This window comes from Perognathus longimembris, chromosome 22 (assembly GCF_023159225.1).
Source record: "Perognathus longimembris pacificus isolate PPM17 chromosome 22, ASM2315922v1, whole genome shotgun sequence".
Taxonomy (NCBI): domain Eukaryota; kingdom Metazoa; phylum Chordata; class Mammalia; order Rodentia; family Heteromyidae; genus Perognathus; species Perognathus longimembris.
In genome coordinates this window covers 8402520-8429833 of record NC_063182.1, presented here as the reverse complement: position 1 = coordinate 8429833, position 27314 = coordinate 8402520, and the positions used below count along the sequence as shown (strand labels likewise).

General features: G+C 58.5%; 1 protein-coding gene across 2 annotated transcripts in view; it reads left to right on the top strand.

The window, feature by feature from the left end:
* The window catches only part of Cxxc5 (CXXC finger protein 5), a 32979-nt gene extending 7130 nt beyond the window's left edge, over positions 1–25849 (top strand). For both annotated transcript variants that reach the window (XM_048331134.1, XM_048331133.1), the window contains exons 2-3: positions 22610–23681; positions 24818–25849. In XM_048331134.1, the coding sequence (XP_048187091.1) occupies positions 22770–23681; positions 24818–24862 (957 nt within the window). In that variant the 5' untranslated portion in view covers positions 22610–22769 and the 3' untranslated portion in view covers positions 24863–25849. The remainder of the gene's footprint in view (positions 1–22609; positions 23682–24817) is intronic.
* The last annotated feature ends 1465 nt before the right edge of the window (positions 25850–27314 follow it).

Genomic DNA, 27314 nt, shown 5'->3' with positions numbered 1-27314 from the left:
AGTGCTCCAGCTCGCTCCTTCCCAGGTGTGTGACCTTGGTGCGTTCTTTTGCCTCCCTGGGTCTCTCTTCCCCACCTGTGAAGTGGGACTAGTGGAACACTGACCTGGGGTGAGTGACAGGGTTAGCTGCCTGCTTTCCTGCATATTGTTTGCCCTCTTTCCTTACACCAAGCCTGGGGTGGGAAGGGCTGATGACACGGGTTGGGGGGCTAGAGACTAGCAAGGTCACCGGCTGGGAATGGGGCGTGGGGCTGACCTGCTGGCTCCGCTGAGCTGTGGAGCCGTCTTCCCCCTCTGCTGGTGGGGCTCTGAGGAACGTGGTGGCTTCGCTGATTTGTTCTGGGAAGGGGAAGCGCGCTGTGTACCCCTTCTTCCCCAGGAGGCCCCCCGGGTCAGCGCTGTGCTGACAGGCCTCCCGGCTTTCTTGCTAGGGTGGCTGGCGGCAGCTCTGGGAGGCCACAGATCACCCCAAGGGAAGAGGGAACCGCAGCGGCCTCCCTCCAGTCACTGATCTCCTCAGGCCCCCCCTACCCCCCCCCCCCCATTTCTCCCGTCCTCTCTGTCCATGGCGAGAAAGAAAGGAAGGCTTGTGGCAAGAGAGCTGGGGAGACTGGCTGTGACCGAGGTTGGGAGGGGCAGCCTTCTGTCTTGGGGTCCCTCAGCCCTCACTAGCTAGTGTCCTGCTTTCTGTGACCTCTGTCACTCATGGCCTAGGCTCTTTAATATTTCATGGCCCTTCCGAGCTGGCCCCCTGCCCCGGCCCGCATGGCCCTCTTTGTCTGCCTGCTCCCCCCGCCCCCCAGCCCTGTCACTGAATTACTAACTTAGAGGCTCCAGTCCCAGCAGCAGCGCCTGGCCTTCCTTGCTCTACCTGTCCCTCCTGACCTCCCTACCCCACCCCTCCACGGTGACATCCCCCCCTCTCCCGTGCTTCTCTCCCCTGCCCAGACCATCTCCTGCCCCTTTCCTCCATTTTCCTCTTTTGTTGGCCTTCTCCTACCCAGTGGAAAAGAAACCACGGCAACTGGTCCTGCCCCCTCCGCCCCTTCCTGCCATCTCCCCCCAGCTGGGCCGGCCGGCCCTGAGAGCTGGTTTTATTTATTTTTCTGTTTGTTTGGGAAGAGGGCAGTGGCGGCCCCGGCTCCGGGCCCTGCTCAGAGCGGCGGGCACGCTGGCCTCCCAGGAATGTGGCTGGGACGCCCCACGCTATATTTATTCCCCTCCAGCTGCTGGCCCCAGCAGGGCAGAGCCAGGCCTGCCCGGTGGCCCCTGGGGAGCCCTGTACTCACCCTCCCTTGTCTGGCAGACCCCGCATGGCCCTGGGGCCCACCGCGCCCTCCTGAGCCTGTGACCTCCTCTCACCCCAGGCCGCCCGCCCCGTCCCAGCAACCCTTGTTGGTGCTGCTGCTCTGGGCTTATGGTGGTGGGGGGGGCGGCCTGACACCCGGCGACCTCCATCCAGGGACCTAACCTAGGCGTGTAAACTGGTGGCCAGAACTATGCAAAAAAAATAAAATCTTTCCAGGCTTCTCTCCACCAGACCTGGTTCCTGCTTTTGCCCACAGTCCCTCCGCTCTGCTCAAGTCCCTTAGGGGTAGGATGGAAGTGACAAGGGCTTGAGCAGCCGTGTTCCAGGTGTCACTGGACATCAGGGCCCTCGCTCAGGCATACAGGCACCCCGAAGTGTTTGCACCTGTGTGTATGCAGAAAGCCTCCCCAACCAGGAACACGTGCTGTCACTGGAGGCAGGGCTCTGTCTCCTGACGTGGGGGTGTGGCAGCGCTTCCTTCCTGTATCCCAGTGCCTGCCCGGCACCAAGCTAAGTGTTTGAAGAGCTTTAGCTGGAATCAGTCACTGCCCCCCCAATACTGCCATTAGGTCATCTATCGTACAGTGACGGTGATAATGGCTAGCTCTCCTCAAGCCCCTACCGGGGCAGCCATGGTGTTTACAGCTTTCAGGCCTTTGCTCCCTTAATCCCCACAGGAGCCCATGGAGTCTGCTGTTGTTAGCATCTCTATCTACAGATGAGGAAACTGAGGCTTGGAGAGTTGGTAACCTGCCACTGGTAAGTGGGACTGGGTTTTGGCAGAGTCCATGCCAGGCTTCCAATACCACGAAGCCAGCCAGGATTGGTCCCTCTGGTGCTTCCTGCACTTGCATAGCGCATGGCACACAGAATCCCTCCCGGCCTTGCCTCTCCTCAGGCCCCAAGCCCCTGGGAGCAGGCCTCACCTGCTGCAGAAAGATGGGCTGGTTAGCTAGTTGGGTGAGTAAAGGAGGACATCAAATGATCTGACGGGGGGAGAGCACTCTCAAGGGACACAGTGGGGTGTGCTGCTGGCCAGTCTTGGGATGTGGACACCCAATGGCCCAGGAGAGGATTCTGGAAAGTGAGGTCAAGCGCAGAGTTCAGATGCCAGGGACCATTAGAGGCTGCTGGCCAAAGCAGCGGGGTGCCTCCTGGCTTCTCCGTGGGCCTCAGTTTTTCCATCTGGCAAATGGACTGGGGAAGTCTTCGCCCTGGCTGGCTGCCAGCTGGCCTGAAGCAGGGCCCGCCCGGGAGGCTGAGGGGCTGTGGCGGGATGAGGGAAGCAGTGGGTGGTGAAGACAGGAAGATGAAGCGTGGAGCTTGGCTTGGAACTTGAGAAGCAGGGAGACTAGCCCTGGCCTGACACGGGCCCTCCCCCTGAGCGCCCAAACCCTCAGCCACCCACGCTCAGCTTCCGTGCAGGCCCCCTGCTGTGGCCTTCGTGACTGTGTGTGCCAGAGGAGGTAGGCTGTCCCCCCGAGACCAAGCGACAGCCCCCACCCCTTTTCATGCCATTTCCTACTGACTTGGTGACCCCGAGGGGCTTGGGGAACCCAGCTCCTCTCCGACTCCACCTCTCTCTCCCAAACCTACGTGGGAAATTGGTTAAATGAGCTCCTGAAGACACCGAATTCTCAGTGACAGTAACCTAGCGTCATAGACTACTTGGAATGGAAGGATTCGCAAATCAACATTCTTGTCATGTTGGGATTCTAGAATCGTAGAAGTCTGGTATTTTTTTTCTGTGGGAAGCAAGCATGAATGGCCACGTTTCAATCTTGTTTGAGGCTCGGGGACACTGAGGCTCTGGGAGAAAGAGCTTTTTTTTTTTTTTGAGTCACACAGGTTGCACCCCTTAGTCTATTCCTGTGACAGAAATGCCAGTTCTGCCCGGGGGGGGGGGGGGGTGGGCGGGGGAGGCCGGGCCCCACCCCTGGAGGGATGGCAAGGGGCTGTCCTCCCTGCGGCCCCGCTTGCCGGCTGCCCACGCTTCCCCAGGCACCAGCGCGAGGAGGAAATGCAGGCTGTTGCTTCCAGCGACAGCCGGCAGGTCCGGGCGCCTTCCCAGCTCCCCCTCTGACTCATGGCTGCCTGCAGCTCTCCTCCCCTAGGGGCCTCAGCAGCCCCATCTGTGCAATGGGGAGAGGGCGCTTTATCCACCGCACGGTGTCGCGGGGACCGTAAGGCCGGGCTTCTTCCCACGCACTCTATGGAGAATAGTCCAGAAGCGTCAGAGGACATCTGGACCTCGACTCACAATAAATCCTGGCTATTCAGCCTGTTCCCCTCGAGTCGGGGGGTGGGGTGGGGGTGGGGGGCTGACTTGGTACGTCTAAGCAGGACACGGGATGGGTGGTTAGTGGACAAAGGGTAAGACTTGAGTCAGTTTCCTCTGGGAAAAGCATAGGGTGGAAGCTCTAGCACTCGGGTCTCTTTCCTGACCTCAGTATCCCCATCTGCAAAATGGTGCCAGTCATTCATTCAGGTCTACACAGTGCCTGATGCTGTGGGTGCTGAAACAAATGGCAAATACTGGGCTGCAGAAATGAGGTGGGGTGCGGTTGGGCGCAGGGATGACGTGGGTGGGGGGTAAGGAGCTGGCCAGTGAGGCATGGTCCAGTGGAAAAATCTCAGCTGTTTTCCAGAAGCGTTGTCCGTACTGCTCTTCTGGGAAGGAACTCAGGCGAACAGGACAGGGAACAGTGTGGGGGCTGAGAAGCCCCTCCCGAGACAGCCCATTTGAGGTCATGGCGGCTGGGCAGGTGTGCCCCTTGCACGGTGGGAGGGCTGGAGGGTGCCAGTTTTCAAGCCTTCCCCTGGAGCCTCGTGCCCTCCACGCTATCCCAAGCTGCTGCGGTGGGGCCAGCAGATGCTGTTTCATGGCAGAGGCAAGTGGGAGGCCTCCGGAAGGTCCTCCCGGGAGGTGGGGGGGGCAGCGGGGGCGTTGGCAGCTGCCACCCAGCCAGACTAGCTCACAGTGTGGCCTCCCAGGTCTCCAGGCCTGGGCCTAAGGTTTGGTGCTGGGGAATTGAGTCTGGACCCTTCTGTCCCTGCCCACCCCCCCCACTGCCCTCCCCAAGCTCCTGAGCGCTGGTCCCCTCCCATCCCTGGCTGTGTCTGCAGAACTCTCCCCCCCCCCCAAGACAGGGAGGAGGCGCAGCGGGCTCAGAACAGCGGGTGCCCGCGCAGCCAAGTATTTGCGTGAGCTGTCAGAGACAGACAGGCATGTGGGGAATTTGGTGCATGTGGGGCTGGGGGAAGCAGCCGGGTGGGCAGGCGGGCAGGCGGGCGGGCAGGCTGGAGGAGGGAAGCCCAGGCTGCCTCCTGGCCTGTTGAGCCCTAAAGAGATTGCCACCCTCTGCAGTCCTAGAGGCTGCTTCGGCCCGATGCCCTCTGCCAGTACCACAGCGGTGAAGGAGTGGACCAGCCTGGCTGCATCTGAGATGGTGCTGGGAAGGGGAACCCTCTCCCCCCCCCCCCACCCCGGTTCAGCCTGGAGCCTGGGAGAGGCTCTTGGGGGAATCGTTGAGCCAGGCAGGAATCTAGATGGTGCCCGACGGTGGCCTCCAGGAAATAGCAGCTGTCATGCTTCCCCCCACCCCCTCAGCCTGGCACAACTTGTTTCCTGGCCAGGGTCCGGCTGGGGCAGATTGGAGGAGCCTGGTATTGCCCGGCCTGGGCAAGGAACAGGCAGGGCGGAGGGGGTCGAGTTGATAAGCGCTGAGGCTGTTTGTGTGCAGTGGGGAGGGGCCCTTCAGCCTGGCAGCCACCATCAAGGGACCCCAAGTGAGTTGTCCTGTGGTCTGCTGCTGACAGATCTGTTCAGCAGCCCCCCCGGGCCCTGGGATGAGTGATGGGGAGAGGGGATACCCTGGCCTAAGATCGTGCAGTGGGGGCCCCCCCTTCCCCATCTCCTCAGATGGGTGTGGCCATGAGGAAGGGAGCAGCTTTGGGCTTTGCTGGGCGGGGGTGTGGGGGGGGGAGGTTAGGGGTTAGATTTACTCAATTCTGAAGAGGGAAGATTGGGAGCAACTGTTGAGGGGTGCACAGAGACCTGGAGCTGCATTTAGTCTGGACCGAAATATCCTCGCCCACCCACCCACCCACCGAGCAGGCTTCAGGCTTGTCCCCTGAGGGGCAGCTTGCCTGGGCCTGGCGGCTGGCGGGACAGGCAAGATGACCCGATAGGCTTTTCCCAGCTCAGGTTTCGATGAAACAGGAACCAGAGCTGCAGCCTGGGCCATGGGGCCAGGGCAGCCGGAGCCTGGGGGGCCACGGTGGCCTCCCTCACCTCCCCCTCCTCCTCTTCCAAGTCGCAGCCTTCCCTTCCGAGGCCTGGGGAAGCAGCAGGTTATTTATCAAGCCAGCCTCCCCGCCGCGTCTGCCCGCGCCTCCTCCCCCCTCCACCTCGAGCGCTGGCGGCCATGAGCCCAGCAGAGCAGGGTGAGCTGGGCGGGCGGGTGGCAGGATTAGCTCAGGAGACGTGAGTCACCCCATCCCCAGCCGCCCCACGAGGCCCTGCGGCCTGGCAGGCAGAGCACAGACACTCACGCACCCTGCACACAGCACACCCCGGGCACACAGAACAGCCAGTCACAGTACACATAATCCCACGCGGCTCCGCACACCCTCCGGCAGACCGGGCTGTGCGCGTGCGGGTCCCTTAACGCTAGCACCTATACACGCGTGAGCGCCTACCCAGGCCAGTCACCCGTGGGTGGGCCTCCTGAGGGGAGGCCGCACAGTGCTCTGTCTCCCTCCTGTCACAGCTTCCCAGAGCTCACACCAAATGAGGCCACGGAGCACCTGCACACAGACGTGTTCTCTGTGTGGTTAAGGTGCCACAAAAGGCTGGCGGTTAGGCTTCTCTTGGTGCAATGTGATTCCGCGGCGTGGGGTGGGGCAGGTCACCGGGGTGCCGAGGGCCCATCTGGGGACTCCCTTGTCCTCCAGGGTGGGAAACTGTGGCTCAGGCAGAGGTAGTGGGTGGGTCAATGTGGGGGGGGGGTGCAGTGTTGCTGGAAAAGAGAGGCTGGAGGGGCGGGGGTGGGGGGTACTGTTGAAAACCCATTTCCCCAGGAGCCTTGCTTGAGTGGCCACCCGCTCTCCCTGCTCTGGGCTGGGGCTGTGACCGGTGGAGGCCTGGCGGGGGTTGGGCCAGGAATGTGGTCCCTGATGAAGTGGGTCATGCCCTAGGAGTTGTCCCTCATTATCCGGGCACCGACTTCGCTCTGTCCTCTTGATTCCCTAGTCTGTCATTACCCAGGGTTGCCCTCATGTACAAGCGGCACCTTGATGTGTGCATGCCCATCCCAGTATTGGGGCTTAAAAACTTGGGGCTGTTTTTTTGCTCAAGGCTGAGCCACATCTCCACATCTCTGGCTTTTTGCTGGTTCATTGGAGGTAAGAGTCTCAGACTTGTCCACTTGACTGGATTTGAACCATCAGATCTCGGCCTCCTGAGGAACTAGGATTGCAGATGTGAGCCTGGGCTTTAGAATTTGTCCATAATGCCCTGGGTCTTAGTCCACAGCCCTGCAAAGTGAGCACAGAGCTGGTCTTGGTTGGAGGGATTCCCTCGGAGACTCTGTAAGTCTTTGCTCTCCTCTTGTTAGGGTTAAAGCCTGTCCAACTTAAACAGGCAGAACTGGAGGTACAGCCATTTCTCCTGTACTGGGTAGCATGCTGTCTTCCCTAAGAAAGTGGAGTCCAATGGCATAGGCGTCATGATTTTGAAGTCATCTTGGGCCTCTATGAAGGTTCTGAACAGGCAAGGAAGAGGAGGGGCCCAGGAATGTGAACAGTAATGGCTACCCAGCGAGACCCTGGATTGAACAAGCCCAGACTTCTGACTTGGTCACTACTTTCTGGGCAGTTATGGGTCAGTCTGCCAACTCTGACCTCACTTTTGCCATCTGTACAATGGGAACATGCCTCATCTGTCTTAAAGCCGCAGGATCTAAAGTAGATGGCACGACTGGGGGTGTGGCTCCGTGGTGGGGTGTATGCTCAGCGTACGTGAGGCTGTGGGTCTAACGGGAGGGGTGGCTGAAAGAGTTTGTTCTCACTGGACGGACTCTGTTGCGGCCCTATATGCCTGCCCCCTATCGAGTCGTGATGCTGTCATTTGTTGAGCACCTCTTGCAAGCCAGGTTCGGAGCTTCAGGTATGTTGCATTCAGCATCCTGGCAGGTTGGGGCTCATTGCCTGCATTCCATACAAGGGGGCATAGACTTAGCCAGTTTGAGAAACGTGTATGTGGTTCCCCTATGCTGCTGCAGGGTTGGGAGAGAAGAAAGAACCCTGGTTCCAAAGCCTGTGCTTGGGAGGCCGACCTCGTGAAGTCATAGGGTGAATTCTGGTTGCAGTTGAGCCGGTCCTTGCCTATGTCCAGCCCATAGCAGTCCTGGGGCTTGAACCCAAAGGCCTTGGAACTGCTGACCCTTTAGGCTTAGTGAGGATGAGCTGTCTCCAGCCGATGTCCCCGTGGGCTCCATTACCAGGCTTAGGAGAGGCATCTAGGGCCGTGCATAGAGTCCCACCCCTCACCTGGCCGAGGACTTTTCTTCTTCCTGAGGAGTCCTGCAGTAGTAGCAGGCACTTCCTTTTTAGTACACAGAGGCAATCAGCAGAAACCTCCCCCGGTCCTCTGGTCAGTTTACCACCTAACCGAAGAGAGCAGCATCAGGCTCCATGTGGCCCTTGGGGGCTCACTAAAACGTTCCAAGTTACACATGCAGTATGTTGAAAATGAACTATACAACTTGTGGGTGGGGGCCAGAGGGAAAAACCGGGATAAAGTGAGGGAAGGGATGGCCTTGTCCACAAAGAAATGTACTCTTTACCTGACTTACCTAACTAGAAACGCTCTGTGTGGCACCTTTATAATAATTTTTAAAAGATTAAAATAAAGTTCCCAAGTCAAGTTGGCTTTACTTGAAGGTTGGGCTCTGCCTCAGATCACTTTGCCTGCCTGCTTGCCTTCCTTCCTTCCTTCCTTCCTTCCTTCCTTCCTTCCTTCCTTCCTTCCTTCCTTCCTTCTTCCTTCCCTCCTTCCCCCTCCCCCCATTTCTCTCTTTTTTTGTGATGGTCCTGAGGCTTGAACTCAGACCTGGGCACTGTCTCTTGATCCTTTTTTGCTCAAGACTAGCTCATGCCTGGAATCCTAGCTACTCATGAGGCTGAGATCTAAGGATTACAGTTCCACACTGCTGGCTGGGAAGTCTGTGAGACTCCAATTAACCACCAAAAAGCTGGAAGTGGAGCTGTGGCACAAGGGTTAGAGCACTCTCGAGCAAAAGTTCAGCACTCGAGCCCTGAGTGTGTACACACACACACACACACACACACACACACACACACACACACACCCGCCCCCCCCCCCCCCCGTCTGCTTGGGCTGGCTTTGAACCACAATCCTCAACTCTCATTTTTCTGAGTGAGCTACCTTCTCAAGCATGAGCCCTAGTACTGGCCCCCTTTCTAATTAGTTTCTTCATCTGTGAAGTGTCTGGGGCCCTGCCCCTTCTGTGGTAGACAAGTGTGGCCCAGGGCAGTCACAGATCCCCTAGTGAGTCCTGCAGTGCCCTTCAGGGCTCCTGTGCTCACCTGGCGCACGCCCCACGCGTGTCCGGAGGCAGGGTGGACTTGGAGTCGAGCCGGCCTGTACTGTCTCCAGTCACTGCTGCCCTTGTTTGTCTGCACCTCAGTATCTACGTCTGTGAAATGGGAGCATTGTGGTACCTCTCTCCTTGGGCTGCTGGAAGCGTGAGACGAGATGATGTGGACAGAGCATCTAGCCCCTCTGTACACTGTGGAGGTGGGGCTCCCCCCCCCTTACTGGCCTGGTTCCCATCCCTCCAGCCTTCAGGATTCTGGGAAGGACACTGTGCCAGTCTGCTGGCTCAGCCAGCTTGGCCGCTGACCTTCAGAGCACCCAGGCTGTCAAGGCCGCCTGGCTGCCTGCTGGGCTGGCGGCGGGCAGAGGGGAGCGCCAGCCAGCTCCCGCCCGACGCCGCTGCCCCTGCTCCCACTCTCCCTCTCTGCGCCTGTGTGCGAGCTAATTAATCTCAGCCCCCTTGGGAAATTAGAACGCCGCAGCCCCAGCCTCCTCAGCCTTACAGCGCCTGTGCGGCTACCGGTCCATGCCAAGACCTGCTGTGGTTTGGGGGCATCGGGGTGGAGGTGGGAGCAGCAGGATGAGCTGAGCAGACCAGGGGTCTCCCTGAGCACCCCCGCTTCCCGACTGAGGAGCCCATCAGGTCACCAGGTGAACAAAAGCCCAACTACTGGGAAACACCTGACTGCCCCAAACCTCTCCAGCCTGGTCACTTCGCACCCCACATCTACCTCATCGAGGGGTCCTCTTGCTTACCAGCTTGGGAAGTTAATTTGAAAAGGTTAATTAACCGGTGGTTCTGGAGGTGGGGGGCTGCGTGCCTGGCTGGCCTTGCTGACGTCAGTGTTGACGTGCCGCAGACATGCAATGCAGCTTCTCGTGGGCAGGTGTAGGGCCCCCGCTGACCCAGCTTGGAACCCTGGGATAGGCCGGTGGACCTGAGTCCTGGCCTGGAGCCGGGGCTGGGCGGAGCTTGTGAGCTCAACCCGCCGACGTGTGCAGATGTCCACCAAGCCATTGTCAGCATCCGCTCCGCGCCGAGTCCAGTCTCTCCAGGGCCCCGGCCAACACAGACCGCTGCACGGCTGTCTACTTCTTTCTCCCAGAGCTCCTTTCTCGAGGAGAACCACCGAAGTGTTTTCCAGAGGGCAAAGAGGACACGACAGCTGAGACAGAGATCTGCACAAGTTGTAAGGCTGTGCCACCCAGCCCAGTGGGCTAGGGATTTGCTATGGCAGCTCCACACGCACCCTTCCTTCTCTGCCAGGTGAGGGTGATGGGCCCTGAAATGAGCCGCTCCGCCTCGGAGGAGGAGGGGCCGTGGAATACAGCCGTCCCCCTCCAACCTGGCACCATTTTGCCACCGCCTCCCTCCCTCTCCACAGCCCCTTACGGACATAGTACCAGTGCCCTGTGTGCATTCAGGGGCTTCCCCCACCATCGCATTTATTCAAGAAGATTTAAATGGAATGAGACGAGAGCCCAGTACCCCATGGGTCCCAGTGTGCTTAGTGCCGCTCCCCCCCCCCCCCCCCCGCTTCCAGTCTACTTTCAATGCCACTGACCATAGCTTCAGCTGGATCAGAGCTAGTATCTGGGAGAATGTGGGGGTACTCTGTTCAGACAAGGAAGGGTCATGGTCGAGGCAAGAGGTCTGTGGTCCTGGGATAAGGTGAAGGATGCTAACTTCCCACCCTGCCCCCCAGGCCACTGAGGTGTGAGGCCTACGAGCCCTTCAGATGGTTGGAGTCCCCAAGCTGTGTGGCCTTGGGCAGGGGGGGTCCCTCTCTTTCCTAGGGAAAGTGGGGATGATCAGAAGGCTGTGGTGGTGTTCGACGAGGCACACCCTTGAAGAGTTTGGCCCCTCCCTGTTAGGTATGCTCCCCTATGTTTCTCTAGTGCTCAGTGGTCAAGGCTCTCTGTTGAGCCTTACTGTGTGTGTCTTAGAGACTGAGGGCTCCCTGAAGGTGGGCGCCCGTGTTAGTGTTACCTTACTGTCTCCTATGCCACAGAGACCATTTCCCACTCCAAAGGTGGGTGGGCCACACAGCCTGTTAAGAGGGGCGGAGCTGGAGTGGCACAAGTAGGGCCACGTGGTGCCCTCTAAGGCCTTCCTGTACTTCTAGACCTTCCCACCTCACCCCTACACCTGGCAAGAGTGCTCCTGGTGTCCGCCCTTCGGTCTTATTTCTCTTAGAATATGAAGGAGGAGTTAGGGCCTTAGACAGAAGGTCGGAGGGCAGGCCATAATCTCTCAGCGCCTCGGTTTCTCTGTAAAACAGTCATCCCAGTTCGTCTCCCTCTCGGGCTTGGGGCAGAGGTAGTAATGAGCTAATGCCTGTGTTCTCGGTTGGTGCCCAGACCCAGTCAACGCCCCTTCAGTGTTCACCATCATTATTATTACTGCTGCCGCTGTTATTGTTATCGCTGCGGTTATTACTCTAGCTCCCAAGGCCCCAGCAGCTGCGGTGGCCAGGCCTGGACGGCAGAGCTCCGGTCTGCAGAAGAGAAGTTGCACTTTCTAATTAGCCAGCGCGCCATGGAGAAAATCTGGGTTTTTATTTTTTTGCTGCTGGGCCCACCTGCCCGAGGCTTTCCCGGGCACTCTTATCCATTGGGCTGGGACCGTGGCCCCCCCCCCCCCAGCCTCACGTAGGGGGGCGCTGGCCCTAGGTGAAAAGCCTCCCCAAATTTCCCCTCTGCCACTCCCCCTGCCTTGCAGATCTCTAGGGCCATGAATCATTTATGAAGCAAAAATGAAACCAATTAAGGACAAACTTTGAAAGCCTCTAATTGCTGCGTCTGGTGGCACGGAGGAGTGAGGGGAGGCAGGCCCAGGCTGCGGCCTCTCCCTGGCCCAGGCTGCCTGCCTACCCTGGCTCCGGGCGCCATGGCCTCCCGGCTCCCCTCCGCCTCCCGGCCAAGGCGGACGTGCCTGCGCCCTGGCCCTGGCGTGCGCACACCCGGCGCCCGGCCGGTCCCAGGCCGCCTAATTAGGCCCGCTGCCGCCCGCGTAGCCCCTGCCGCTCCAGGCCCCAGAGGATGGCGGCTGCGCCCACCTTTCGGGGGGCCTGTGCCCCAGAGCTGGCCGCCAAAGGTGGGAGCCGGCTCTGCTCCGCTCACCTAGCTTAACCCAGGCGGTGCCAGGCCACTTGGCGTCTGAACCGGAGCCCAGGATCCACACACAGCCCCACAGGGTGCCCCGGACGGTCGGGAGGGTGCTGGGGTGCACCCTAAGGGAGAATCTTACCCCTCCCACAGAGGGGTGGGGCTGAGGAGGAGGGGAGGGTTGGTCTTGAGCTCCTAGCATGTTGCATTGCCCTGTGCAATGTCCTGCCCGTCAGCTTTGCTACCTAGTGACCTTTTGCAGGTTTCTTAGCCTGTTTCCCCATTTGTAGACAGAGCTGAGTAGTTTTCCCCTGGGTTTGGGGAGCTGTTTTTTTTTTATCTTTTCCCTTTTCTTTTTTCTGTCTCTCTCTTTGCCAGTCCTTGGGCTTTGTGCTCAAGGCTGGTGCTCTACCACGTCTACAGTGCCACTTCTGGCCTTTCCTGAGTAGTTCGTTGGAGAGAAGAGTCCCACAGACTTTCCTGCCCAGGCTGGCTTTGAACCAAACTGCATTGTCAGAGCTCAGCCTCCTGAGTAGCTAGGATTACAGGTGTGAGCCACCAGGGCCTGGCTTTTCTTTTTTTTGGTGCAAGTCCTGGGGCACTATTCCTGAGCTTTTGTGCCTACAAGCTAGTGTTCTACTGCTTTAAGCCACAGCTCCATTTCTGGTTTTTTGTTAGTTAATTAGTGATGAGAATCTCAGGGACTTCCTGCCTGGGCTGGCTTTGAACCACAGTCCTCAGATGTCGGCCTCCCGAGTAGCTAGGCCTCCCCCGTTCCTTCCCATCTTTGAGTTGCTGCGGAAGGACTGGAGGTCAGTCTGGGCTCTGCACGGTCTACCTTGCTGCTCTAGGGGCCAGTTTCAGGCCCCGCTAGCTGTGCCAGTGGCCAGGCAGCGCCCTGGGCTCTCAGGCACTAGTGCTTGCTAAACCAGAATTTCTGTGCTTGTGTTTTTCCATAATTATATTAGCAGGTGGGATTTTTCCTTGGGGAAATGGGTTGAGGGGGAGCGCCTGGGCTGTGTCCCCACCCGCTCCAAGCGTGAGCTCACACTCGGCTCTGCCCGCCTGCCTGCTGTAATGATTTTTTAATTATGCAGCCAGTGCTCGGAATTGCTAATCCACCTCTAGCCCGCCATCCCCTGCTGCAGCTCACACCCCGGCCGCTTGCTGTCATCCCCAGAGCGGCAGTGCCCAGCCCTGCCCCTGTTGCCGAGTGCTAGGGCCAGGAGCAGACCTGAGGGAGAGGAGGGAAGGCCTGGGGTGGGGGGGTGTGGCTTTGTCCCCTCCACCCCTCTCTCAGTCTCAGCATGGCTTACCCCCCGAGAGCAGCTGCGGCTTCGCACAAGGGCGCGAGGAGTGATGAGCGCCCACTCTCCAGGGACACGCGTCCGCACCCACTTCAGTCCTGTGTGACCCCCCAGCACGCACACACAAGGACCATCTTTGTCCCTGTCACACCCGCACTCGCGCTTTGCGCCCCTTCTCCTCCACACGCGAGCACAATGGCGAGCTCTGTGCTCACACACACACAGCCACACCTGAGGGCCTGGCCCACGGCGGACGCCCCCTCCTGAGAGGTCCACGGGCGTCTCCCAGCGCTCGCCTGGTAGGGGGCTGTGTGTGGATGGCACGCCGGAGCCCCCATCGACCCTGGCCTGGGGGAGCTGGGGGGGCGCGGCACCGAGGCGGCGGGTGGCGGCAGCTCCTCTCCAGGCGCCCAGCTGTGGCATCTGTCAAGGTCAGATAGCGACTCCGGAACCAGCCGGCTCAGCCCCATGGCCCCTCTCGCCTCATTATTTTTGTGTTCCAGGGCTGTGGACACCTCCTCCCCCGCCCCTCGGCCTCCCTCCTCTTGCCCGCCTCCCCCACACCTCTGCAGGGAGGGCCTGCGGTCTGGGGGCTTTTGTTTTGCAGGTTTTTTCCACGCTCAGGCCCGGCAGGCGGGCGGGCGCCGGTCAGAGCTGTTGGACCTTGAGCTGCAGGCGAGACAGGTGCCTCTGTCATGGCGGGGACGAGTTCTGGGCTAGACCCAGGGGTCGGTTTCTCGGGGGACACGTGGCCTGGGTGGAGGCCCAGCCCCCAGCATAGCCCGGGCACACCTGTGGGCGGCCCCTCCCCCATCCGCCTTCCTTCCTCCCGGCGCCCCACCCCGGCCGGGCGCCCGCTGCCGGGGCCCAGTTCAGGCAGGTTGACACGCCGAGGTGACAACACGCAGCCATGCCCCACCGCGGAGACCATTCTCTTTGTGTGCGCACGCCCATGTATGGACAGCACGGGCCTCGGAGCCCGGCGTCGCCGCCACCTGCGCTGGCTTTAGAAGCCCCTTGTGTACACCACAGGGTGACACCCGAGACGGACTGCACCTGGGCACCCCCGCAGCCCGACGCGGGGCAGTCCACTGACACACGGTGCCACTCCCCAAGACACTCGACCCCCACGCTCAGCTCCCTGGGGCCCCGGGTCTCTGCCGCAGTTGTGTACCCCAGGGGCTTTTGTCTCCTGAACCGACCGGAAGAGGCCTCTGCCGGGTGCACCCTACGCAGCGGATAGAGCAGTTTAGCGGATGCTCTGCCCCACCTGTCCACCCCGAGAGGGCTGAGACCCCCTGGGAAGAGGGTCCCAGAGGCCTCCATCGCCCCTGGCAGATGCTGGCTGCGTCTTGACCAGCCCGATTGGGGAATGTAAATGTTGAGGAAATGGGATGTGGGCAGAGCACAGCCCTCCCGGGGTCTCTGGGGGCAGTCCTAACCGTTTACTCACTTCCTCCTCCAGCTGTGGACTGCGGCAGTGGCTGCCTGAGAGGAGGAGGTTGCTGGAGACTTGGTGGTGACGAGGTCCCCACCCCCCAGGAAACTCAAAACCTTGGGCCAGCCGGGTAGCGGGTTGGGGCAGGCACAAAGAGGGCCTCTGTGCAGCCTGGCTGGGCTGCCCACAGGATTCTGGGGGAGGTGGCAGGAGCCAGTTTCCGTCCCGTCCTGCTTCCTGCGGAGGCTGCCGGAATGCCCGGAGCTCTGGCCCGCCTGACCCACCCACAACCCCTTCCCCTGGCTTTTCCTGGGCCCTGCAGTACAGCTGCGAATTCCTAGTATGCTCACCTAGAGCCTGAGAGCTGCCACCCCCAGGACCCTTGAGGAGCCCATTCTCTAACCCGAGGCCCTCCCTCCATCTGCCTTGGAGCCCTTGGTCCTTTTGCAAGTTGAGTACAGTGACCCGGGTTCAGATCCTGTGACTTGGCCACCTACTGGCCTTGTGACCTTATATGATTTTACTTACCGGAGCCTCAGTTGCCTTATCTGTAAAATGGGAGTGATGGGCTAAGGGTTGTGGCTCGTGCTGTATAGCATTTGCCTAGCATGCTTGAGGCTTTGGGTTCAATCCCCAGTACCACTAAAATAGATAGATGCACGCACGCACGCGCGCGCACACACACACACACACAGTGGAGATAGCAGTAGTTCAATGTGGAGATGATCCAGGGATAGACTAGCGTGGCACCTGGCAGACAGTGAGTGCCCATTCATTATGAGACCCTGCCGTTGTGTCCTCGGGAGAGAGCGAGCTCTGGGGGGGACAGGGTGCCCCTTGTTGCCTCATGAGCTGCCTTCTCTGGTGCCTACTCAAAGCCTCTCAAGATTTCTTCTCTACCTGCAAATGGCTGAGCAGGCTTGGACACTTGCTGGCTGGGTGGGACATCAATACTGGGACTCTTTCTCCTCTCTAGCTACACCTCCAGCCTGGGTTTTTGGTGAAATGGAAGTCTCCAGGTATTTTATTTATTTATTTTTGCTTAGGTTGGCTTTGAACCTCTATCTCCAGGTATTCCACCCTTCTGTGTATCTAGTATAAGTATGCACCACTGGCACCTGGCTGTTTTTTCTGTCTCTCTCATCTTCCCTGTGGCACCCCCTGGGAGCATTACTCCTGCAAGTTGAATGAGGAATAAGAACTATTCTCTGACTTACAGCTGGGAAACAGGCTCAGTGTGGGGAAAAGGCCTGCCGAAGTGAGGGGGACATGATTCTATTCCCAGTCATTCCTGTTGACCTGTGCCACCACAGCCCACAAAAGCACTATATACCCAGTAGTCCAAAGGAAGACAAGGCCCCCCTCCCTCTTAATTCCTTGACACGGGGGTCTCGGCCAGCCAGCTTAGCCTGTAATGAGGCCCACACTAAGCAGGTATACAAGCTCTGATCTTAGATGAGTATAGTTGAGACACTACCACTTATTTTAGTCCAAGATCCAAGGGGTTCTGCCGGGTCAGGGCAACATTTTGTTTGCATCAAACTACCTGCTCTGAATGGAGTGGCTTTCTTCTGAGGATGGCTGTGGAGGCACCTGTGGCATGAAGCCTTGGTAGTGTCTAGCATGGTCCCACACAGCATGTGGGGAAATGGGCTCAACAGCCATATGCTTAAGTCACAAAACAAGGGCATTAGCCATAGGCATTGGTGGCTCACGCCTGTAGTCCTAGCCACTCTGGAGGCTGAGATCTGAGGATCAAGGTTTGAAGCCAGTCGGGGCAGGAAAGTCTGTGAGACTCTTCTCTCCAATTAACCACAGGAAAAGCTGGAAGTGGAGCTGTGGCTCAAGTGGTAGAGCACTAGGCTTGAGCAAAAAGCAGCTCAGCCACCCAGGCCTAGAGGTCAAGCCCTAGGACCAGCAAAAAAGCAAACAAAAACCAAAGACTCTGTCTTTTTCTCTCATGCCTTTCTTGTTCACAGGCAGTGCTCTACCACTTAAGCTACATCTCCAGTCTTGAGTTTTTCTAGCTAATTGGAGATCGTGTCTTAAGGGCTTCTCTGCCTGGGCTAGCTTCTAACCATGATCCTCCAGGTCTCAGCCTCCTGAATAGCCAGGATCCCAGGTATGAACCACAAGTGCAAGTGTCCATGACCCTTTGACATGTCAGGCAAGACACTCCTATCAGGGTATCCTGGGGTGTGACCTAGGACCAGGCCAAGAATGGGCAAACCTGCCATTGCTTTTGGGGAGCTTTGTGGGGGGGGATGAGAGGTTCATTTGCTCCAGTGTTTTTCTCAAGCATTTGTGTCTCAGCCCCATGTTTAGACACAGTGGCACCTGTTTTGAGAGGAGGGTTAGAGGGTCAGGACCAGAAGTATGGAATCAGAGAAGTCCGGGTGTAGTGCTTCTATCCTTGACAGTTTGTCTTGGAGGTGTTAGTCCTTAAGACCAGCCCTAGTGATGTTGAAGGCCCCCAGTCCACCTGCTAAGTGGTCAGTGTGTCTCTACATGTCTTTCTGCTGTAAGTTTTCCTTGTGTTCTGGCTGGGGATGCATTTTTTTTTTGCCAGTCCTGGGGCTTGAACTCAGTCCTGAGCTCTGTCCCTGGCTTCTTTTGCTCAAGGCTAGCACTCTACCATTTGAGCCACAGTGCCACTTCCAGCTTTTTCTGTGTATGTGGTACTGAGGAATTGAACCCAGGGCTTCATGCATGCTAGGCAAGCACTCTACCACTAAGCCACATTCCCAGCCCTGGGGCTACATTTCTTTGGCTCTAAGACTCATGTCGCTGGGTGTAACTTCTGGGCCTGAGTGGGGTCTTTTCCCTCTGAAACCTCCCAAGGCTGAATCACAGGAGTGAGAGAGAGAATCCTTTCTTCCCCTCATTGCTCAAATCCACTCAACCACTGCAGACCTGTGGTCTCCACTCCGCCACCACTAGTCTGTGTGCCATCTGTCTGTCTCACCTCCTTGGAGACCAACCACCAAGATAGGTGGGGGGAGGAAGGTGCAGAAGGAAGGAGAGAGGTGCTCCAAACCAGGACACACCAGGGTGCCATGCCAGTCCACCCAGACCATAGTTTCTGTGGGGCCAATCCCAAAATGTAGCCCTGTCCAAGAGGGATGGCGGTGTATTTCACAAACCCTAAACTCGAAAGCATTGAAACACACACACACACACACACACACGTACGTGTACTGCCACTTCCAGGTTGGGTTTTTTTTTTTGTTTTTTATTTTTTTAGTTTATTGAAAATATTAGTGTCTCATGGGCTGTCCTGCCCAGGTTGGCTTCGAAGCATGATCTTCAGATCTCAGCTTCCTGAGTAGCTAGGATTACAGGCATAAGCCACCTGCACCCAGCTGAATTATATTTTGTTTGTTTGTTTTGCCACTTCTGGGGCTTGAACTCAGGGCTTGAGCACTGTCCCTTGCTTCTTTTTGCTCAAGGCTAGCACTCTACCACTTTAGCCACAGTGCCCACTTCCAGCTGAGGAACTGAACCCAGGGCTTCATGCATGCTAGGCAAGCATTCTACCTCTAAGCCACATTCCCAGCCCCTGAATTATATTTTTTTTTTCAATGAGTGACCTTTATAATATAAAAGATATAACTTAGTCACTCACTGGTCCCTCATGCCTGTAATCCTAGCTACTCAGGATGCTGAGATCTAAAGATCTCAGTTTGAAGCCAGCCCACTAAACTACCAAAAAGAGCCAGAAGTGGAGCTGTGGCTCAAGTGGTAGAGCACTAGCCTTGAGCAAAAGAACCTCAGAGGCAGCAGGAACTAGTCCCTGAGTTCAAGAACCACACATACACACAAAAACTCAGTAAAAATATAAACTCAGTAAAACTTAAAAATAATCCTGCCCATTTAAAGCAATCCTAGGAAATTGAGAGCCAGTGGCGCATGCCTGTAACCCTAACTTCTAGAAGGCTGAGATCTGTGGATCACTCGTGCCAAGCTAGCCTGGCTGGAAAGGTTAGTGAGACTCATCTCCACTTAATTAGCATCAGCCTGAAGATGGAGATGGGGGTAGCCAAGTGAGAGGGTGAGATTATGGAGCCCTGAGCACAAGCCCCAGCACTGGCAACAATACAATAAAGATCTTAGGACTAAGGGCAGGCTCAAGTGATAAAATACTTGTCTAGCACATCTGAAGCCAGGTTCAATCCCCAATATGAGAAAAGCAAAAACTCCTGTCATCTGCCCAATTTAGACTGACAAGCTCATAGCCACACCTCATACCTGCTCCCCCCTCAGCATCTTTTTCTGTTCTCAGCTCTGCCTGCGTCCCCTTCCTCCAGGAAGGCCTTGTTAACCTACGTGCTCCCTGTACCGTCCGCCCAGCTCCTGACCAGGGTTCGTGGCCTTCACTGTTCCTCCAGTGCCGCGGGACACGGGGCTGCTATGGGTGCCAGCTGCCATTATGATGTCACTGGCCCAGAATTCTGTTCCTGCTTGTACCTATCCAAGCCTCCAGGTGGGGGCACTCCCTTGGGGTTTGTGACAGCTCACCCCCTGACCACAGGAGAGAGGTGATAGGCATGGGAACCGTCCTAGAGGGGGGTAGGGGACAGCATGATAACAGGGCCACCGTGCCCTGGGCCCCACTATGAATTGCCCAGGCAGTCACAGAGTAGAGTGACCAACACTTGAGCTCTGAGTTCAAGTCCCACCTCTGGTTGGGCACCAGCTGTTTGACCTTGAGAGCTTGAACCCGTTCCTGTGTCCTTGGGTAATACCTTATACCATGGGGAGCTTCGGAACACGGAAGGTACCCAGTAAGTGCTGTCTTCCGAGGGGAGTTGGTGAAGGGGACCTGTGCTAAGCTTGCTGTTGGGCGAGGGGAGCGCGTTCTGTGCCCGGCTGTGGAGGAGACAGGGAAAGGCAGGGAAGCGGCCCCCACTGCCAGCAGAGGGCCCATCTGTGACTCTCTGTCTTCCAAGGAGTTGTTGCAAGCCCCTGCCCTGTTCGTCTCTCCCCAAGCCTGGGCTGGACTCGGTGGTCTCACGAGGTTTGCTTCCTCTTCTCCCGTTGGGCGTGGCCAGCTGCTTTCTTACCCCCTTGGGTTGGAGACCTTCGTGTCCAGGCTGTTTTTTATGTCCTGAGTCCTCAAGACCCTCAACCTGGCTGGGCCTTGGGTTGCTGGATCTTCTCGAGCTTTCTCTTCCCAGTCTCTGGTCCCTGTACCTCCTCTGTCCTTCAGCCTCGACTCTTCCTCCTCCTCCAGGTTCCATTTTCTATCGCCACCTGTCTCTGTTCTACCATGGTCTCTCCATCTGCCCCCCAGTTCTCCAGGACCTGGTTCCCCATCACCACCACCCCCCCCAGCTTTGTCCCCACTTGTCAGTCCCTGGTCCCGGCTCCCAGCCGCCCGGCTCCTGCATGGACAAAGGGGTCCTTTGTGGGCTGACCGCCGCTGGCGGGGCGGCAGGGCGCTGGCTCCGCATTGCTGATGAAACGGAGCCCTTTGTTGTCCCTCCTCAGGCGCAGTATTTCTTTTTGGGGGCTGGATGCGTTCCTGGCAGGGCTGATGATGGATGCGCCCGCCGCCGCCCGCCTGCCCGCCAGCTTTTCCTCCCGCTCGTTCCCGCTCCGCTTCAACACAGCCCCGGCTCCTCCCCTGCCGCCCGGGCACTGCCAGGCCCGCTCTGGCCTGGAGGGGTTGCTGGGTGTCCTGCAGTGGGGAATGTCACCGCTGTGTACCCCTTTTGTGAGTAGGGCACGTGAGCCTGTGCTCAGCGAGCCACTGGGGCCAGGGCCTCCGCGCTTTACATAGCCGCAGGACAACACGAAGCAGGTTTGAGACAAGCCTGAGACTTGAACCAGGACTAGATGTGGACACCTGTCCTCTGGGTTTGGGGGGACGGTCGCCGCTTCCGGCTCCCCTCGTGGATCTACCCCCACCTTCCGCGCCTGTGGCTGACAAACCACAGTCTGCCTGCAGCACCTGTTCGGTGACATATCACGTTCTCTCCTGAGCTCAGCGTGCCCCACGACCCGGGGGCATGGGGGTGGGTGGTCCCTGAGGAAGGACTGAGAAGCGGCGGATCCGAGGGGATGGAGAGAACATGACGTTTCCACCCCTCACCTCCCCACAGAGAGAGACTGGGGATAGAAACAAAAGCAGAGGCTCAGCCCAAGAGAGCGCCAACCCTCAACTAAGCTGGCCGTGTCGGAGGCAGCTGACTTCTAATTGACCTGCCCGCCCTGCACCAGAGCCAGACCCTGGGCTGGAGGGCGGGGGGGCGAGGGCAGTGTTAATGCAGCTATCGATTTCTGCTAGCAGGCTGCAGAGGTGGGGGGGGGGCTCCACAGGCCAGGGGCGGACCGCGCTGTTCCCCATTTCCCTAGCCCCTGGACCCCCCGCCTTCAGATCTCCTTCCTTAGATCTGAAGCTCTGGGGTCGAGGCTCAGGGCAGGATAACTGAGCTCAGGAGACAGGCCTTCTGTCCTCCTAGCACCGCTGCGCCCCACCCCCTACACACACCGGGGCTACCAGTCATTGAGGACGGCGGGGAGGTCTTGACGGTGAGCTAGAGCCTAGAGGTCCTTGAGCGTGCTGGTCTCCTTCCTTTTACCAGGACTGATTCCCAGTCCTCCCTTAAGTCTACCCAGCTCTTCCTCTCCACCCAGCTTCCTCCAGGGTGGAGCCCAGTGCCCAGTTATGGGGTCAGTGTCCTCCCTGACCACGTGTGCCCCTCCGTGGCCACTCCCGGCTGATCCTGCTCTGTTTCTGTGATTGCGCAGGGTTGCACTGGGTGATCTGTGGCAGGCTGAATGACCAGAGCAGCTGGATTTTGAGGTGATAGGGTTGTCTGGGGACATTCAGTGTGTTTCTACCCTGGAGCCTAGGTACAACAGTTTTCCAGATGTGTGCCTCGCCCTTGACTCGCCAGCTGCTCAGGAGCTAGGCCCTGGGCTGGTCCACACCAAGCAGGAAGGTGGGGAGGGACATTAGAGAGCCAGGGTTGATGAAACTCCCCCCCCCCCCCCCCCCCCGCTCCATCTGGACCAGTTGCGTCAGCCAGAGAGGCCATTGCTACAGCGCCCTGACTTGAGGCCTCAGTGCAATGGGCCTTGTCCTGGGAAGGGGCGCCTAAGAGTTGTAGAGAAGGCCAAAAAACAAGCCCTGCTTGTCTTCCCTCCCTCCCTCGAGGAGTGCACCTACTCCATAGCCCAGCCTGCCCCAGGCGGAGGCCCCTCCCGCCTGCGGTGCGCCCCTGCTTGCTGGGGCCTCAGTTGAGTCAGAGGCCCATGGGGAGACAGAGAAGAGTCTGAGGTGACAGTGACTGGTTTGGAGCCGAGGAGGAGGTGTGTTGTGTGCACATGCACATCCTCTCTTTCTCACAGGGGGAGGCGCATTCTCCAACCTGGAGCTGCTCAGCCCGGAGCACCAGGGTTAGCTTCCTCCTTGAACTAAGGGGTGCTGTGCTCGGTTAGCTGACTTTGGTTCCAACTAAGTAGCCAGACACGTTCACCTGCAGGACTTGGCAGAACCTTAAAAGAACTGGTGTGTCTTAGAAATCTCCTAGAGGGGATCCAGGAGCCGCTTTCTAGAAGATGGGCCGGGGGAAGAAAGATTAGGAGGGAGAGATGGCTGTAACTCTCCGGTCCAAAGTTAGTTATCCTCTGTCTAGCACAGAAGAGCTGCCTGCCTCCATCGATCTCTGGAAGGGAAGGGAAGACTGGGTCTGAGCCTCCCCTGTGACATCGGTGGCCATGTCCTGTCAGGCTTGATGGTTACCATGGCAATACAGATGGCGATAGGGAAGGAGGAAGGTTGATTGCTGCCCTGACCCTGTACCCTCTTGTCCCCACAGAGTACAGACGCTTGCACTCGGACCCCTGACCATGTGCCTGCCCTGAGCAGCGAGGCCCACCCGGCATCTCTGTCGCGGGCAGCGGGGCCAGGTGCTCCTCTGTGAACCCCTAGCACTTGGCAGGCTCCTCCAGCAGCGAGGTCTGGGCCTCGGCCCCACCATGTCGAGCCTTGGCGGTGGCTCCCAGGACACCGGCAGTAGCAGCAGCAGCAGCAGCAGCAGCAGCACCAATGGCAGCAATGGCGGCGGCCCAAAGGCCGGAGCGACAGACAAAAGCGCAGCCGTGACGGCCGCGCCGGCCTCGGTGGCGGACGACGCGCCACCCCCCGAGCGCCGGAACAAGAGTGGCATCATCAGCGAACCCCTCAACAAGAGCCTGCGCCGCTCCCGCCCGCTCTCCCACTACTCCTCCTTCGGCGGCGGCGGCAGCGGCAGCATGATGGGCGGGGAGGCCGCCGACAAGGCCGCGGCGGCAGCCGCCGCCTCCCTGCTGGCCAACGGGCACGACCTGGCGGCCGCCATGGCGATGGACAAGAGCAACCCTACCTCAAAGCACAAAAGTGGTGCTGTGGCCAGCCTGCTGAGCAAGGCCGAGCGGGCCACCGAGCTGGCCGCCGAGGGACAGCTGACGCTGCAGCAGTTCGCCCAGTCCACGGAGATGCTGAAGCGGGTGGTGCAGGAGCACCTGCCGCTCATGAGCGAGGCGGGCGCCGGCCTGCCCGACATGGAGGCCGTGGCGGGTGCGGAAGCCCTGAACAGCCAGTCCGACTTCCCCTACCTGGGCGCCTTCCCCATCAACCCGGGCCTCTTCATCATGACCCCGGCGGGCGTGTTCCTGGCCGAGAGCGCGCTGCACATGGCCGGCCTGGCCGAGTACCCCATGCAGGGAGAGCTGGCCTCTGCCATCAGCTCGGGCAAGAAGAAGCGGAAACGCTGCGGCATGTGCGCGCCCTGCCGGCGGCGCATCAACTGCGAGCAGTGCAGCAGTTGTAGGAATCGAAAGACTGGCCATCAGATTTGCAAATTCAGAAAATGTGAGGAACTCAAAAAGAAGCCTTCCGCCGCTCTGGAGGTAACGGCGCCTTAGAGGGAGGTCTGTGGGCTGTGGCGTCCATCTGGCAGTCGAAACCCACCCCTAGCCCGCCTTTCCTACCTGGGCGCGTCCTGGGGCCTGCTAGTTTGGCTGTGAGATACCAGTTTATCACCCTAAAACTCAGAACCACCTCCTGAGATCCCCAACAGGCAGGGGCCTCATATTCCCCCCAGTGAGACCTGGGTCCGACATTAAGATTCCCGTAGTAGAAGCCCTGATTGTCCTACAGCATCCAGTCCATAACCTAAGATCCTAGCACTGTCCCTTCCCCAGTTTGAGGAGTTCCGTGGCCTCGACAGTAGGCCCCGCACCTGTCCCCCAGGGTCCAAGCCTTTCTTTCCCCCACTGCCACCTAAGGAAAGAGGAACTCCGGTACCACTGCCCTGCTCTGAGGCCTGGGGGCCCGGGGTACAGGTAAGGGCTCGTCCACCTAGGGTTTGCTTAGAGACGGCGGAGGGGCTTCTAGGCTGCTTCCTCTCCACCCTTGTGTCGGGGCCTGGCCCCCAGCTGCAGTGCCAGGCCCGGGTACGAAGCGTCTTTTCAGTTTACCGCTCCCTGCCCTCGGTCCCACCCCTCTACCAAAACGGGCTTGACGTGAATATCCAAGCGGTTGCAAAACAACAGTGGCACCCCACTTGTGGCCTCCTGGCCATGTCCCTCCCGTGTCTGTCTGCCTCTGTGCACACCGAGGCACCCACCTTCATCCATTGTACCTGCACGCACACACCTGCCCGGTGTGCATCCTCTCGGTATAGACACGGCTGCTGGTTCGCACTGCACGCCCAGCGTAGCGGGAGGCACGCACGGTGCACACGGCCAGTGCGCACGCGTGTTTGGCAGAAGCAGACCCGGCCCCCAGAGGTACCATTGCCACCCGCTGCCTGGTGCCTTTGGGCCAGGGAAAGGAAGATGCCTGGGCACGGTGGCTCGGGCGGCTTCGGGGTGCTCTGGGCCCCTCCGATGGGTCGCCTCTCCTCCCCCGGCCTGGCCAGGAAAGCAGGAACTCCAGGGGTGGCTGCCTGTAACTCCATGCCCCTCCCTCTGCGGGGGAGCGTCTTGCACCAGGCCCACCGGGACCCTGACTCTCTCCTTGTTTTTGTCTCCCGCCCCGCCAGAAGGTGATGCTTCCGACGGGAGCTGCCTTCCGGTGGTTTCAGTGACGGCGGCGGGAACCCAAAGCTGCCCTCTCCGTGCAATGTCACTGGCTCGTGTGGTCTCCGGCAAGGGATTCGGGCGAAGACAAACGGATGCACCCGTCTTTAGAACCAAAAATATTCTCTCACAGATTTCATTCCTGTTTTTATATATATATTTTTTGTTGTCGTTTTAACATCTCCACGTCCCTGGTATAAAAAGAAAGAAAAAAATATAACTGCTATTTCAGAAGAAGAAGAAGAACAACAACAACAAGGAAAAAAAAAAAGAGGTAAAGACAAATCTATAAAGTACCGAGACTTCCTGGGCAAAGAATGGACAATCAGTCTCCTTCCTGTGTCGATGTCATGTTGTCTGTGCGGGAGATGCCGTTTTTGTGTAGAGAATGTAAATTTTCTGTAACCTTTTGAAATCTAGTTACTAATAAGCACTACTGTAATTTAGCACAGTTTAACTCCACCCTCATTTAAACTTCCTTTGATTCTTTCCGACCATGAGAATAGTGCATAGTTGCCTGGAGAAAATCCACTCACGTTTATAAGAGAATGTTGATGGCGCCGTGTAGAAGCCCCTGTCTCCATCCATGTGTGCAGAGCTGTCAGGCCGAGCTTGCCAGGGTAGGGGCCCCCCTCGCCCTCGAGCCCAGACCAGCAGAGCTGTACCACCATCCTGACTGGGTCCCCTTCCCTTGACAGTAAGAATTTTGGAAAAATGTGAGTTCTCTTCATTGAGCCGCTGAGATCTGGGGAGCCCATGTCTAGAGATTTCTGATCCTGGCTACTTCCCTTAGAGAAAAGAAAATAAGTCCTTCTATTTCCGCCTTGCTAATCGCAGCAGAAGAAAGGGCTTTTCCGCGCGGCCCCCTGCCAGCGGGGGTGGGTGCCCAGGGGTCCCTGCCCGCGACCAGCTTCCTGCTGATGAACATGCTGTTTGTATTGTTTTAGGAAACCAGGCTGTTTTGTGAATAAAACGAATGCATGTTTGTGTCACAAGCTATGACTGGCTTCTTGCTCTGCTTGGGGGCGGGGTGCTGGCTGGGGGGCTTGCTGGGGCCCTGAGACACTTCAGAGTGGAGATGTCCTGGGAAGCGAGGCCCGCATCCAGCGGGGGCCAGATGCGCACCTAGCCTGGCATAGGTGAAACGTCTTCATCCGGAAGGGGCTGGTCCCAGAGTTCCTCTCTACTGCACAGACTCCTTCCGGGATCGGCACGTGTGCGGGATTGCCTTCCTCAGCTTCCAACGCCAGCCGGACCAGCGCAGGCTTGGGATGAGTGTCGCCCCCAATCTCCATGCTACTGATGGGACTCCCGGGGAGCCTTGGGTATTTCCCTTCAGCCCGAAGGTCACCAGACTGACTTGTACGAGATGGGGGGGGGGGGTGAGATTGCCTCTACCCCAAGAGAGTGGTTTAGTAGAAGGCCTAGGACCTCAGATTCCTGGGGAAGTGACCACCCAGCCAACCAGTGGTTCTAGGCCAGGAGCAGCCTAAACAGGAAGAGGATGGCATGACACCAGCTCCACGCATGAGGCTTGACCAGTGCAGAGCCATTGCGGGCTGGGAGGGAGTCCCTCCACCAAGGCCAACCCGAAGGATGCGCCTATCTATCCACTCTCCCCACCAGCTGCTCCGAGCCTGTTGACGATGACAGCTAGAGTTGAGGAAGGACTTTCCCGAATCTAATGAACGGTGGGATCTAACGAGGTAGGTGAAGGATTTCAGACCAAAGGAGGAGGCTGCGTGGGTGGGGAGATGGGGGAGATGGGCTGTCTGCCATTGTTACTGGAGGAAGAAAAGGGGGAGTTAGTCCTGTCCCCCAACCCTTTCCTTCTGTCCCAGTCCCCCTCGGAGCACCAGGGCCTCCGCAGCCTGGCCCGGCACAGCGGGGGCAGGTGGGGGCGGGGGCGGCCGCTTTCAACTGCAACGCTGCCTGGGAAAATTCCCTTTCATGTGGCTGCCTGTGATCTCTCCAGGCGGCTCTGCCGAAGAGGGGTGTCCAGCAGGGAGGAGGGGGAGGATTTGCAGCTGGGGGCACCCTTACCCCAGCACAAGGCACACCGCGGCACACCCCCCACCCCCGGCCTCAGGGTGATGGGAGGGTCCTCGGGGTGGGGGTGGGGGAGTCCTGGCCAGTAGGGGGCAGTGGGCTTTTGACTCCTGCCTGGCAGCACAGGCTGGAGAGGGCTAAGGTCAGCCCTCACTGGCACACCTGCAGGTGTAAGGTACAGGGTTCTCTTGCCAGCCTCAAGTGGGGGTGCTTGGCCCAGCCAGACTGCCTTTTCTTAGTGCCCCTCCCAGCATAAAGGTGTCCAGGTGTCCCTCACGTCTAGCCTGTTCCTCTCAGATCAGACGTGGAAGTCACCCCCTATATGCAAGAGGCCAGAAGAGAGTTGTTAGGCCAAACTTGAGAAGACTCAGTCACCTCCTCTAGGAAAGGGGGCAGTCATGAGCTCCCCAC